This window comes from Polistes dominula, unplaced genomic scaffold (genome assembly GCF_049000335.1).
Source record: "Polistes dominula isolate Pdom_NZ unplaced genomic scaffold, Pdom_raw_medaka contig_79, whole genome shotgun sequence".
NCBI classification, from domain to species: domain Eukaryota; kingdom Metazoa; phylum Arthropoda; class Insecta; order Hymenoptera; family Vespidae; genus Polistes; species Polistes dominula.
Window position 1 is genome coordinate 1,017,835 of NW_028300916.1, and position 14,226 is coordinate 1,032,060.

The window sequence follows — 14,226 nt, forward strand, 5'->3', positions numbered from 1 at the left end:
CAGAGGAAGGACGAAGGACGAAGAAGTAGAGGTTCAACGTAACATAACTTCTGTTTGCGCAGTGAATACTCGCATTCGCGCTTGCATTGTAAACTCGACGATAAATAACAAGTTTCGCGATCTACGACGCTCGGCCCTTTATGCCAAGTTATACTCCCTTTCGCCGTTGGACGTCCCACGGCTTCTTTGCGACAACGAACTACCTTTCAGAAGTATTCCACAAGAAAGAAAATACTAAAAAGACAATCTACATCGATTTTGTGAAGAACAAAAACCATTGAATATTTGTATGATAAATAGAATATAATATTGAATGGTTTCTTTTTTTGAACACTCTATATAAGTATTCTTATTTATTTCTAATCGCATTGTAAGATACTTTAGACATTTGTTGATATATCTTAGGAAGCAATAATTATCGATGTATCGACGTCGATGTAACGTAACGATCAGCAAGGTATAACAAGGGGCTCTTGACAGGACTTGCGACGGTCGAATCCTAACAGACTTAAACTCCGAAAACGGATTTGTTCTTCTTCTTCTTCGAACAAAAGGAACAGAGAAAGAAAGAAAGAAAGAAAGAGAAAGAAAGATAGATAGAGAGAAGCGTTCAGTGAGCTCAGCGGCTGCGTAAATTATCCCGGTGGTGTGTATTTACCAAGAGATTTACAAGCGGCCAACGCGCGTTTGATTTACACGCTCGTGTGCGCCTTCGTGTGGCCGTGTAGCAGCAACGATGAAACGGCTAAAAGGGCTTCTACGGGTGAAATATGCACTTTCGACGTATCCACCTAGGACGCATAGGTACTTACGTTCATGTTTACACGTACCTAACTATCTACGATTTCTTTTCGAAATTAAATTGACCATCAAATTTACATTTTCAAGTCATTTACATTGCTGTCATTTATCTCTACGTGCAAGTACTTCTGAAATCTGAAATATTCGATAATTTGCATAATGATAGAACCAAAGGTACATTGACAAATCTATCAGATCAAACATAGTTGTTTCTTCTTAATTTTTTTGTTGGTAAAGATATATACAATAATATATAATATTCTTATATAATTATTATATATAAATTGACGTGAAACGTTTGATCGGATATTGAAAAAATATAAGATCATTCGCGTGGGCGTCACGAGAAAATAGCGTGGTGAGTTCGAAGAAATGAAAGAAAAAAAAAGAATTCGACGAAAGGGATGCAGAGTTCGTTCGAAATGCCACGAGAAGAGAGTATGAACGACGAGCACCGTTTCATACATCGGCCAGGCTATGAATCGTCGGAGCGTGAGATCGTAAAGTCGTCCTTATCATCGTCTGCATCTTAATGCAGGGTACGTACGTTACGTACGCGCGCGATGCAACGGAAGGACGATCGAGAAGAAGGTCGAAGAAAGGAAGAAGAATGAACGAGAGAGTGGGAAGGATACAAAGAAGAAGAGGAGGAAGAGGAGGAGGAAACGGTCCGTATGCAGACCGGCCAACCGAGGGCACAGGTGTCCGACGCCTCAAACAACATCTTTATGCCCTACTCTTAACCTTAACCAGCCCGCTCTCGGCAGAGATATAACACATGTAAGATATACGTAGGTGTAGGTGTATTTCTTCGGGGATATACGACGACCGAACATAAGTATCTCTTTAATGTGTGCTATTGGTGTAAAGTTCTCGCTCGGAACAGCTTCAAATTGTTGTTGCTTCCTTATGAAGAATAACTGTTTACCTGATTAGCCTTAATCGAATATATTTGTTGTTCTCTATCTAAAAAAAATAAGTCAACCAAAACGGAGATTTGTCCAGGGTTGATTTCTTTCATTATTATAATACTCTTTTCGAAGATAATATTAATAGTATTCTAATCTGGGTAAGAGATAGAATGTATTGGAAAATCTTGATATTCGACGAACAAGACAGAAGAAATTAATTGTATCATTCCTTTTTGTCAAGTTTCAAAAAACGACACACATTTGCGAACGAGAACGATCCACAAATGGATTCTCCGAAAAGTCGTCCATTTACTCCCACGTCTGTTTCGTTGTTCGGCCAGTTCCAAGATCTCTTGGTTGGTTCTCGTAGTAGTGCCGCTTCTAATTCCGATATTCGCCGACCGTCAGAGTCCTGTTTTTGTCCAAATCCCTACAATTATTCGCATCGTACGTTCGAATGGTAGAAAAGGAGTGCTGGAGGTAGAAGATGGTTGTTGAAGGAGTCCGTGGAATTCCGAAAAACTGCCCTCGTCATCGTTGCATATCCTCGAAGATAGCGCATTCAAATAAAGGCGAGGCCGGTGAGCTCGTCGAGCTGGTGACAAGCTCCAACGCTACCTCCTTTTGATGTTGCCGCCGTTGGCGGCATCTGATTAGCATTCTCCTCCTTCTCCCCTCGTCTGTCCTTTATCTTCCACGATCCCGTTTCTTCCTTCCTCTTCCGACCAAGGAGAAACTTGGTGGACAAGAAGGGAAGGAAGGGGGAGTAAGGGTAGACTTCACTCTGCGACGTCACTCTACTCTTTCGTCGAGAGAGAAACATCTCTTTGCCCGTCCATCTAACTCGTCTCTCTAAGCAGTGCCGAGCGTAAACACTTCGGAGCCCTTTCTATACAAACAACCCAGAGATATACACTTTAGATAATGTTTTATTCTAATTCCTGACACTTGAGGAATTTGTGAAATTCGATCGTTTATGGAAATTTCATAGAATGTTTTGTTTTGTTTTTTTCCCCCTTTTATTATAAAAAGTTATAAAAAATTAAGTTAGTTTCTTTGAAAGATTACAAAACTGTCCTCTTTCAATCCAACACTGTCAGCACTTTACTAGAGAAAAAGGTAAGAAAAAGAAATGGGGAAGAGAAGTCGGCAGTGAGTTATTCGTACCGCGGTCTCTGGGACCGAGAGCCGCGGCGACATCATTTAAATGTCCCTTTGCGGAGCATCCGCGAGTTTTTAGTCTCCTCTCGTCGAGTCCGAGAAGGCAACGGCCCTGGCAACGACGACGACTACGACGACTACGACGACGACTACGACGACTACGACGACGAAGACGAGGAATACGAGAGAAGGCTAGAGATAGAGCTGGTATGTTGGATGAGGGACGGCATATAAAAGTAGAAACTAGTTTTCCTCGATGATTTCTTCGATTTCTTTAATCGCTTTAATCGCATGTGGTCAAAGAGACTGGAAGGTTAATACGGGTGCTTGAGCGATAACGTTTCAGTAGACAATTAAAAGGAATAAAGTAAGAAAATGAATGCCTGTAAATTCGGTGGGCAAGAAGTTAAATAGTAGAAGGGTAGGTAAGTTGTGAACCATGGGAGATGCAGTATAGTTTAGTCTCGAATCAACGACACAAACGATTTTTGCAACGACGTTGCATTCCAAGCGGGGTAGTGTTTCGAGAGGCCGCATTTAGCAAGATCTTCGGTAATTGTCATTTCTGAGCAGCCGGACATACCTACTTGGTCTCTCGCGTCTGTTCTCGAGCTGAACACTCGTCTCCGTTCTCCTTATAATAATATGCGATGCTCAGAGGAGATCATTCTTAGTGTGTGCGTGTGTGTGTGTGTGTCACCGCTCGAAGTTCTCGTCGCACGTCGGAGGGCCGAGTTCCATGGCGGGGCCTGGTCGCCTAATAAAACGATAGTCGATTATCGTGCAATTATGCCGTCTCATTAATCCACCGGGCAATTATACCCCACTCGGTCCTTTCTCTCGTTGAGGGGCTCTCCTCAACCCTTCTCGTTCTCCTTGTTTCGTCGAAGTCTCAGCAAGAGGAGAAGAGTAGCGGCAAACAGCAGGGCCTTATCCGCCGTTTCATAACTTATGAACGTTGACGCGTGCATGCAGCTATGTTGGGACAAGCGTCCCAAGTCTTCTCTTTCTCTCGCTCAGAAGCGGCAATTACACCCTACTTGGAAGCTAAAAGTCACTGTCGCGGGCGCACGACCAAGCTACATCGTGTCTCAGGAACTTGCCCTTCCCTTCTCTCTTTTCTTTTTTTATTACCCTTATCTTCCTACGGGCAAGAAATCGGGAGCAATACGCCACGACTAAGAATTTACCGAACAAGCTCACTTAAAGATTTTTACATTTCTTTTAATTTATTTTACTTTCAAACTGACTTTCCAAATGGACTTTTTACTCGTCATGCGCGTAGAGAAAATACTCGGGGATGATACAGAAAATCGTAAATACTTCGAAAGGGTAGGAAAAAATAATACAAAGATAGATACAATAGATACATAGATAAAGAGAGAGGGAGAGAGGAAAGAAAGGAACACCGGCTTGGTTTTCTTCTTGGCGGGCTCGGATGATCGAAAAAAATGTCCGGTACAAGCGCTTGGAGTCTTTGGCGTTGACGACGCTTCCCTCGTCGTCATTGAGGACCAGTCCTCCGTCTCACTGCAACAGTCTATCCTCTCTGAACGACCATGCGACGTCTTCGGCGGCGCTTTTGTCACGATGTAGATTTGTTTGCATTTAAAAATCAAATCGAGCGCCGTTCCGCGCCTCTCATTCTCTCTCTCTACTCTTCTTTTCTCGGTGGGTTTCTCGTTCAGCGGCCGAGCTTGGTATGCATGACTTTGGAGAGGGAAGCCAGTATTTCTCTTTCTCTCTTTCTCTCTCTCTCTCTCTTTTCTTCGTTTCTTCTTCTCGCCAATCTCCAGGCTCTCAGTCGGGGACAATGCACGCCAGTTTTTGTGTCGTTTGCTTCCACCGAGTAGAGCCGATGGACCGACGATGGATATGCCGGACTTTCTGCTCGTCCTTCTCCCTTCTCCTCCTCCTCCCTCCTTCTCCAATGTTCTCCTCCTTACCGGTCGCGCTCCGACGGACTCGTCGTTTCGTATCGAGAAACTGTTCTCTCTCTTTCTCTCTTTCTCTCTCTCTCTTATTTCTACTGTCCCACCCTCTCGGACAATGAAACCGAAAATCTGGCCGGCACCCGGGGAATGCGGCGCATGATTACCTACATCGAACGAAGAACATCAGCGGCAAGAAGAGAGCCTGCGACTCTTTTCGAAGATACACCGCGCCACTTCCATCTCTCTCTCTCTCTCTCTCTCTTTCTCTCTCTCTCTTCATTTCTTTCTCTTTCTTTCACGAACAAATGGTCCAAACAGTCAAAGAGGATTTCTCTACCTAGTGACGACGAGTTTGTTACTTAAATTAAGGTTTATAGTTTGAAGTTTTAGTTGCTGCTGTCATTTATCGCAAAAATCCGAGTAACGAGACTATTTGTCGTAGACAACATGCTGTTTGCGTACAAGATTATACGTTTTTTTTGTTTATCTCATCGTTCTGAAGAACGTTAAACGGAATATCTCTCATTAGTCTCAGCTAGGAGACATAAAAGAAGATGAAACCTTTCCGTCATTCGTATATTCCGAGCTGAGACGAGGTAAAGAAGCACGCGACATGTCTGTCTATCTCTTTATCTTTCTCTCTCTCTCTCTCTCTCTTTCTCTCTCTCTCTCTTTCTCTCTCTCTCTCTCTCTTACAACCGTTAACCGTTAAGATCGCTCGGAGACAAGCGGAAATTGTAGCGTGATCTTTAACCATCTGTTAACGTAGATACGAGGTTAAGCGTGTACCTACAACAAGAGACAATTCTAATCGACGTCGTAAACGATTTTGAAAATCGCAAGAAATGATAAATAAAGAGAGTAAAAAAGAATACAAAGAAGAAAAAGGATGGATGACTTTAAAACGACGATGGGCATCGAACTCTCTCTCTGCGTGACCTCCAAGAAAAGGTTTAGTATACGTTGGTTCGCGATTATGCGCGATCACAGGACTCTCTCTTTCTCTCTCTCTCTCTTTCTCTCTCAGTGACTTTGCTTTATCCGATCGAGACAGAAAAAGATGACGGATGCGTCAGGGCAGTGCGTCTCCTCTCGCGCAGGCGGGAGAAGATATGAATTTCAAATTTGGCCGCGGTGCTGCCATTTTTGTCGGAATTTCGTTGACTTAATTTCATATCCAATTAGATTGCATCGAAATTCTCGTCGGGAGTTGATCTACCGAGCAAGAAAAAAACTGGCTTCTACATTCGGGGCGTATGCCAGAATACATATATGTGTGTTTTGTTCACGCACACGCTTGTATGCATATAACCTTAGGATTTATGTTCGATAGCCGATCTCAGCGAGTCGTTAACTTCACGATTTTTCCTCCGATAAATCTTGGGAGAACGATTTAGCGAAAAATTTACATCCTTTCTTCCTCCCCCATTCGAATACCACGAATTTTTTTTCTTTCCTAGATTACGTCAAGTTATACGTTCCTGTGAAAAAAAAGTCTTTGTATCATTCCTCATAAGAGTTATATTTTAATCGAAACTTCCGAAAGAAGTTCCGGGACCACTTTTGGATTAATTTGAAAAAAGAAGAATAGAATTTCGTTTTTTTTCTTTGATCGAACGGAAGGAAGCCTTAAGAGAGTCTTGAGAAAAATCGAAAGGAGGGAACGCACAGAGCCCCGATACTTTGTTGTCGATTAGCACGAAGAAAGAGAGTTAAGGAGTTGGTAGGGGGAGGAAAGAGAGAAGAAAGAAAAGAAAGAAAGAAAGAAAGGCAGCAGAGAGGCGCTGAAAGAGTTCGATGAAATAATGATGGGACCAGCTCGATAAATAGTACGCCTCTGCTTCGTCTCACAATCAGGGGCGGAGTGGCGCGGGAAGAGCAGGATAATGCCGGTCGAGAGAAGACAGCTATCAAAAGCCCGTATTTAAATATTATCAATGAAATTACAGTGCTCACAATTTCACCGACCTCGCATGGTCATTACCGGCTGGCGATTCGGCCTCTTTAATCGCTCCTGTCAATACTAATCGATATCGTCGTTATTTAATATTATTCGCTGTATTATTCTCTACCACCCTGACTTTCCGTATGAACTTTTTCTTTTCTTTTCTTTTCTTTTCTCTTTCTTCCTTTTATTCCTTTCTATATGATATTTTACGTGATCATTGCTAAAAGCGACAAAGAAATGCGTCGTCAACTCAGAAAGATTAGTTTAGTTACGTCATAAACTAACACATTATGCATCAAACGTAATTTCGAAAGTCGCTTCTTACTTTGAAATCGCGTAATTGTGAATTGTAATTAGTAACCGGTACTACGAATGGCATCGCCGCTAGAATCTGTTCGAATCCATGTTAAAAAGGCATACCAAGCGTACTTACATATATATATGTATAGCGTAAATATACGTAGGTGTGCGCTTAGCATGCCGGCGAATAGAGCAACGATACGGGCAAAATAATTAAATCGCTATGATTGTTATCTAAATAATTAGGACTTGTGGCGTGACTCTGCATACGGCGTTGCGAGGCCGTGTACGCGAGCTGTCAGATTGTAGATTCCACGGGCCGTAGGCATAATTAGGAGAGAGAAAAACAGAGAGAGAGAGAGAGAGAGAAAGAAAAAGATAAATATATATATATGTATATACATATATATATTATAACGCGAAACTTGTCTATTTAAATTGTAGTCTCAGGAAGCGATGTGTCAAAAGAAGCTCGAGCGAGAAGCGTACGACTTCCCTTCGTCTCCGTAGACGTCTCCGATCGATGGTTACATTAGATAGCACCGTTAACGAGCTTATATTTTATTAAAATTCACGCGACTGACGGATGTACTTGTTTCTTAGAAAAACTATACACACATATATATATATATCTATACACTATGTGTGCGATTGACTCGATCAAGCAACGTATAATTTATCGCGTAAAACAGGAAGCTTTGAAAAAGAAAAAATATCGTTTATCATCAATAATGTAATTCGTAGTTTCGTGATTAATGTATAGAACGATTATTACATCCCGCTTTCGAACGTTTGCATAGTCCATTTCCGAATGATTTTGAAACGAAGATGCACCGATTTTGCGCAACAGTGTTATGCAAGATATAAAAAAAAATATATGTTTATCGAAGAGAGCACGCGCAAAATTATAATCCAAATCGAGTTAATGTGAATCATTCTCGCTCAGAGTTAGATCGGATAAAATGTAAAAAAAACGAAGCTAACGTATGGCGTTACATAAAATATTACTGGTCGCGAAACGTTCGCAAGTATTTACGAATCGTGAGATTGAAAAAGATAAGGTGGGGCACTCGAGTCGGCTCGCGCGCTACTCCCACCTCCTCTTCTTGACAATCATTTCTCTCGTTTCTTTCCGAAATCAAGATTGAAGTATCGCATAAGTACCGGGCGCATTGCGTTTCTTCGCGAATTCGCGAAACTGCGATGGAATGGAAAAACGAGGCCAGAAGGCAGATACGCGTCGGCATTGTCAAAGGACCTGGACGACGGGAGGCACACGAATCAGAGATCTGATAAGAAATAAGCTTCTCTACCTTCTCAGATTACTTTATACGAGCCCCTGCTGAGTCCACGCACCTTAAAGCGCCGTTCTCACGTCCGGCGACATAAGGAGGATCCACGTGCTCGAGATTATAGTCGGCTACGGCCGCTGAAGAAGCACTTTGTCGATTGTCAACGACGATTTACTTTCACATGGGACGTGAAATTATTAATTTCGTTCAAATCATTTGTCTTCATATACATTTTACAAAAAGAGACATCATCTATCATCTTAAAAGGGAGTAAAAATGTTTAATTAGACGAGCCTACATTCCACGATTATTAACGATAAGAAGTCACGTTCTTCCGATGCCAAATAAATACTATGATTATACGATACTTGGACGTTGATGACGAAGTCGAGTCTCGACCTAGACCGTAACCTCTCGCGGAGGCAGTTCCAAGACTGAAACCAATTCGAATCGAGACCGAGTGCACGGCCACTCTGGTATTAATCGAACTTTTGTTCAGCGGCAGAGTGCTTATTAAGCGGCTGAGGCCTTATTAAAGTACACGGGCATGCAAACTCAAACGAGATCCGTGTGGATTGATTCAACAGTCAAGAGACACCGGTATTCTGCCGTCTCTGATTAATGGGAACCTTATTAAAAACTAACAGTTAAGGAATACGAGTTCTTTTTCATTGTGAAAATTATTAATCTTGGAAGGATGGATACACAGAAGTGGACGTTTCTTTGTCGCAAATATATCAACTTCATTAAAACTAACAATGGTCTAGTCAGGCTCCTTAATCAAGTTAGATATCTAAATTAATAATATAATTGTTATAAAACAAGCAAGATCTTGTCATTAGTTCGATCAGGAGGCATCGATTTTACATTTCGAAAGAGTATCCAAGTTCATTGGACATTTATGACTCTTAAGAAGATATTTTTCATCGTATTGACGTGAACAATGCTCGCACTTGTATGGTTTTTCTCCCGTATGTTGATATATGTGCTTCGCCAGTTTTGTCTTGATACTGAAACGAGCCTTGCAGAGATCGCACTCGAAGCGCTTCACTCCTGTGTGTCGATACATGTGAACCTTTAGTCCCCAGGATCTTCTATAACGTTTGCCACAATCTTTACACTTATATGGTCTTACACCTGTAACTTCAAGTCAATTGTTTGTAGATAAATAAAATACACAAACATTCCAATTTATTTTATAAATCAAATTAGTCATTAAATTAACTCACCGTAATGAGCAAGTATGTGATGTTTCAAAGCACCTTTCAAATGAAAACGATGCTTACAAATATCACACTCGAATCTTCTAACATTTGTATGAGTTAATTTGTGGGTCTTCAAAACGGAAGATCTTTTAAATTTCGCTGGACAGATATCACACTTGTAGGGAGAATCAGCAGTATGGACGATAGAATGAGCTCGAAGACCACTGCGTCTCAAGAAGTTCTTTTTGCAAATCGAGCACTCGAACGACTTTTTCTTAGCGTAACTCGCTTTGCGATCGCGCGAACATTTCTTTTGATAGATTCCGCATTCGAAGCACCGTTCTTCCTTCGGTAATCTTCCACGAATTCGTACGGTACTTTCTTCCTAAAAAAGTCAAACAAACACACGTACATGGTAATAAATACGCAGTTAATACTTTGTTTTGAATGACACATACCTGAATTTTGATAGGTTGATAATTGCTATCAAAGTCAACGTACGTTCGTGAACGATTATCTAAATTGGATGATCTGAAAGAAAAAAAAAATTATGAAAGTAATAATTATTTAAATACAATAAGAGATCAAAATGTAACCTTGGTAATAGCTGAGAAGAGATGGTACATCGGTAAAGTTCACAGCGACTGTGTAGGATCATGTGACTTCTGAATTCATCTTCATTTGGAAAATTGATTCTGCAAATGGTACATACGAGATCTTTTCTGGTCGTAAGACCGATTATGCGTTTCTCAAAAGGATTCTCGTCTTCAACTACGACTAGTTCGTCGTTTGCTGAGAAATCTTCGATCTCGTCCAATATCTCTGTCTTGATCTTTATCTACATTTTACAAAGAAGTAAGAAAACGAATTGGCTTTCTAGATAGAAAGTTTTGATATAACCTTAAAGATATATTTTATTCTTACATCTTCGCATATTTTCCAAACTCGATTAGTTTCTATTATTTTCACATCATCCTCGTCGGATATTTTCAAATCTTCATGATCGTTGCCATTGAATACGCTTTCTACCATCATACGTATGTTAGATTTATTTTTTTCTAATTAAATTACTAAAAAAAAAAAAAATTTCAACGAAAATCGTGTTTCGATGCAAACAAACGAGACAATCGCATATCGCATATTTATAAATTTATGTATAAGAACAACGATAATATCGATAATATCATATCGTACATTTATATAATTTTAATAAGATAAATAATTTCTAAACACGTATTCCTATGGATCATCATTTGATGTCTTAGATCAACGGATTCTTACTTGTATAATTTAATTAATCGCATAGATTAAAAAACTGCATCCCGATAGCTTTCCCAAGGCGTAAGGGCAAAAAAAGTTGAGAGAGAAGAAAGCGTAATGCGACGGGTTTCCTTTCCTTGCGGATTAAATTAAAAGTGAATTGTATGTTCGACTACGGATAAAGAATAATCATAAAATCAGTACTTTTGCCCCCGTATAATTGAATACGATAATCACGCGTGTAAAATATACTTTTTAAACAGACAGAGAAGAAAAAGAACAATTTTTGTAAGTAAAATCATTGGTATAGTTAATTTTTGTCGTTTCTTGCATAAGATTCGGTTGGTTTTATCTATCGAATGTGGACGAGAAATTCAGTGGAAACTCCTCGGAGACGGTCAAACGTGGTTCACACGCTCATTGAAAGGAACAAGCATTTGCTCGGTAAATGCGATTTGACGTAACGAAGGAAAAATTCCTTTAGAAGAACACACGAGAGTTCGTAATAAATTCTGCATGTTTCTCGTTTTATTAATTAACTAACGTGTTGTTGAGATTAAAGAACGACGAAGTTAGTTTGTCAAATGATACATAATGTATAAGAATATGAATTTATTAGAAACGTATGCATAGATTTATTTTCATTTACTTATTTCCTATAAGTAAGAAAATAATTTGTTGTATGGTAGGAATAGATTTTTTTGAGGTTTCCCACGAAAAGGTTTCGCCATGGCTTTGGGTTTGCATCTTTCGCGATGGACAAAAAAACGAATCCATTCTGGGCTCCTCGTTCGATCGACGTGCAAATAAATCGGCGCGCGGTGCGTCCTTGTTTTCTCTCTCTCTCTTTCTCTTTCTTTCTCTCTCTCTTTCGTACGATCGCGCGAGCAACTACTATACTCGCCGTGATGCATGATTTCATGGAACTGTAAGGCCGCGACCGTAGTAGCTCTCCGCGAGAGCAGCGTGTGGGAAACTCGCCGGATGCATTATGTATTTATTGCTTTACTTACTTAGTTGGGAATTACTTTGCTACTGTAATGACTTTCAGGTAGAGCACTATCTTAGGAATGCCATAGCCCTGATTTATCGTTAGTTTGCCGTTTTTCTCTCCCCTTTATACTTGTGTCTTACGTCTTGACCGACCACCGCCACCATGGCGACGTCCTGTCGTCGTCGTTGACCTGAAAAAATACGCAACAACATATATATTTATAAGTATTATAGTCTCGTATTAGTATAATATATTTAAGGAAGAGATATATAACACGAGCCAGCAGTATTTCATAACTAAGTTTAGACTTTGTATTATAAATCGTATATCATTGTGATCATTGATAAGTAACGCCAAGAATATAATCGAGAAATCTGAATACAAGTAGAAGACGTTTAGCATTAATGAAGTAATTATCGTGGCTTTGTGCTCGTAGCGAGACGACGCAAGAGACGAACCTAGGTATACTCGGGTAACGCGTTTAAAACATAGTATTTTTATTATTTTTTTTTTTCTTTTTTTTCTTTCCATACGATCATTTCACTAATTGCCGAGCCGGCGAGCATGAGAAGGAGTAATAAATATTCCTGATTAATTGCTTGCGCGGATAATATGCAAACTTCATATAAGAGAACCTAAGCATAAATGAAATAATGCGTTCGGGTTGCGATCTTTTTAATTGGATGAGTCACTCGAAGAAGAAAACCAGGATAGAAGATAGTCCATTTGTTTCGACTAAAGTTAACGTTTGTCTCCTTTTACATTTTCAATTTATGACAATTGTTTTCTACCAACGATGCTGAAACTTAATTATCGAAAAAACAAAACTTCCCTTCAAACTTTTTCTAACGATAGGTAAGTACGCAATGTTCTCATAGTTTTTTTTTTTCTTTTTTTCGATCAAATGATTTAACATTACATACCGTTGTAAATAGAATAAAAATAAAGATGATTGAAACTCGTTGTGAGATTTTCCTCTATCGATCTTTTTTCCAAGCAACGAGATCACCGGATGTGTCGCGCGTGCTCGTCTTTTGCAATCAAAAGAAAGAAGACTCTCGTCGTTCTCCTCTCTCTCTCTTTCTCTCTCTCTCTCTCTCTCTTACTCTTTTAATATCCTTCTCTTCTTTCTGATCAATATTCATCGTGCATATTAAGGAACATTTAATACTCGCGCCGCTGGACGTTCTGGCTCGACCGGCTCTGATATATCCTCGCATTCGCGGCATGCCGATGAGATCTATGTTTTTCAAAGGGTTTTGTAATATCTCCCTTCCGGCGAGCCTCGTCGTTGAAGGGACGAAGAAACGAAGAGTCAACGTCGTCGAGCTCATTCTTATGCAGAATACGTCGTCGCAATGGAGCTTATATGTAACACAGTAATGACATACCCTGTGTCATGCTACCAAACGCTTTTCTCGGTTCACTCATTGTCCTTTTAAACGATCGACAAAGCTGATTCTGATTTATCGTTGACAGCAAAGGGAATTCCATTTCGATTAGGTTTAACTTTGGACTTTTGCTATATTTCTAATATTTATTTTCCACGCGAAACGAGAGTGAACGAAGAGATAAACCGAACATTGGTGCAACTTTTGATTTAACAAGCTAGAAACGTCTCGCGAAGAATTTCACATGAAATTAAATAGTTTAATGGAATTAGATTGTATTTTTTTTTTCTTTTTTTTTTGTATCTTCTCGATTCAATATTTATTTATAGTTGTTGGGAAAAATTAAAAGAAATATAGGTAATAATAATAATAAAATTATAAAATCTATTCTATTTATCTAATACTAATCTTGAAATGAAATTATTGCGAAATAAAATTATTCTCCTAACATAAAGTTATAGGTTTGAAAATTTGTTCTATTTGTATTATCTATCTTTATCGAATATCAGTAATTGCGATTCGCCGAAGTGTAAACAAGGATAAAGAGATTCGATTTGTACCTTGAAACTTTCTTATTCATTTCGAACGAACACGTTTGATAAGCGCATAGATAAGCCTTTCGTTTTTCCTTTTTGTTTTTCTTCTTCGTCTTTTTCGATATCACACCTGCACAAGAAATGAGATAATCAAACCAAGAGTCGAGAGTGAATTTCCGGGAATATAGAATACTTTTTACTACATTAACGTCTGCGACTACGTCGTTTATCTAACAAGTACTGCGGTATTAATAATCCAATTAACTCGATCGTAGAAGATAGATAAGAAAAGTTATTACTCTATTTTCGCTTATAGCTACAAGTCGATCGTATAATATTATCGGTGAAGATTTTTCTGCACGGTTTGTTTCATAATTTCGTTACTTATTTCTTCCTCATTAATTAGTTTAAATGAGACATGGTCAATGTGATGTTATATGCAAATTATTATCGTTACATATATATACACACACATTATATATATACACACATA

The 14,226-nt window shown here is 39.4% G+C and overlaps 1 protein-coding gene and 1 long non-coding RNA gene across 2 annotated transcripts in view; both read right to left on the reverse strand.

Annotated features, from left to right (window-relative positions):
* Window positions 1–9,016: 9,016 nt before the first annotated feature.
* On the reverse strand, window positions 9,017–10,584 carry LOC107074267 (uncharacterized). The gene is given in 6 exon segments (XM_015335518.2): window positions 9,017–9,202; window positions 9,204–9,484; window positions 9,577–9,937; window positions 10,011–10,083; window positions 10,149–10,390; window positions 10,477–10,584. Coding segments are annotated over 6 exon segments (1,107 nt in total). The 3' UTR covers window positions 9,017–9,160.
* Window positions 10,585–11,561: 977 nt separating this feature from the next.
* The window catches only part of LOC107074537 (uncharacterized), a 44,378-nt gene continuing 41,713 nt past the window's right edge, over window positions 11,562–14,226 (reverse strand). Inside the window, exons 8-9 of the long non-coding RNA XR_016175996.1 lie at window positions 13,758–13,863; window positions 11,562–11,996 (exon numbers count right to left, since the gene is read on the reverse strand). This is a non-coding gene — a long non-coding RNA (uncharacterized LOC107074537). The remainder of the gene's footprint in view (window positions 11,997–13,757; window positions 13,864–14,226) is intronic.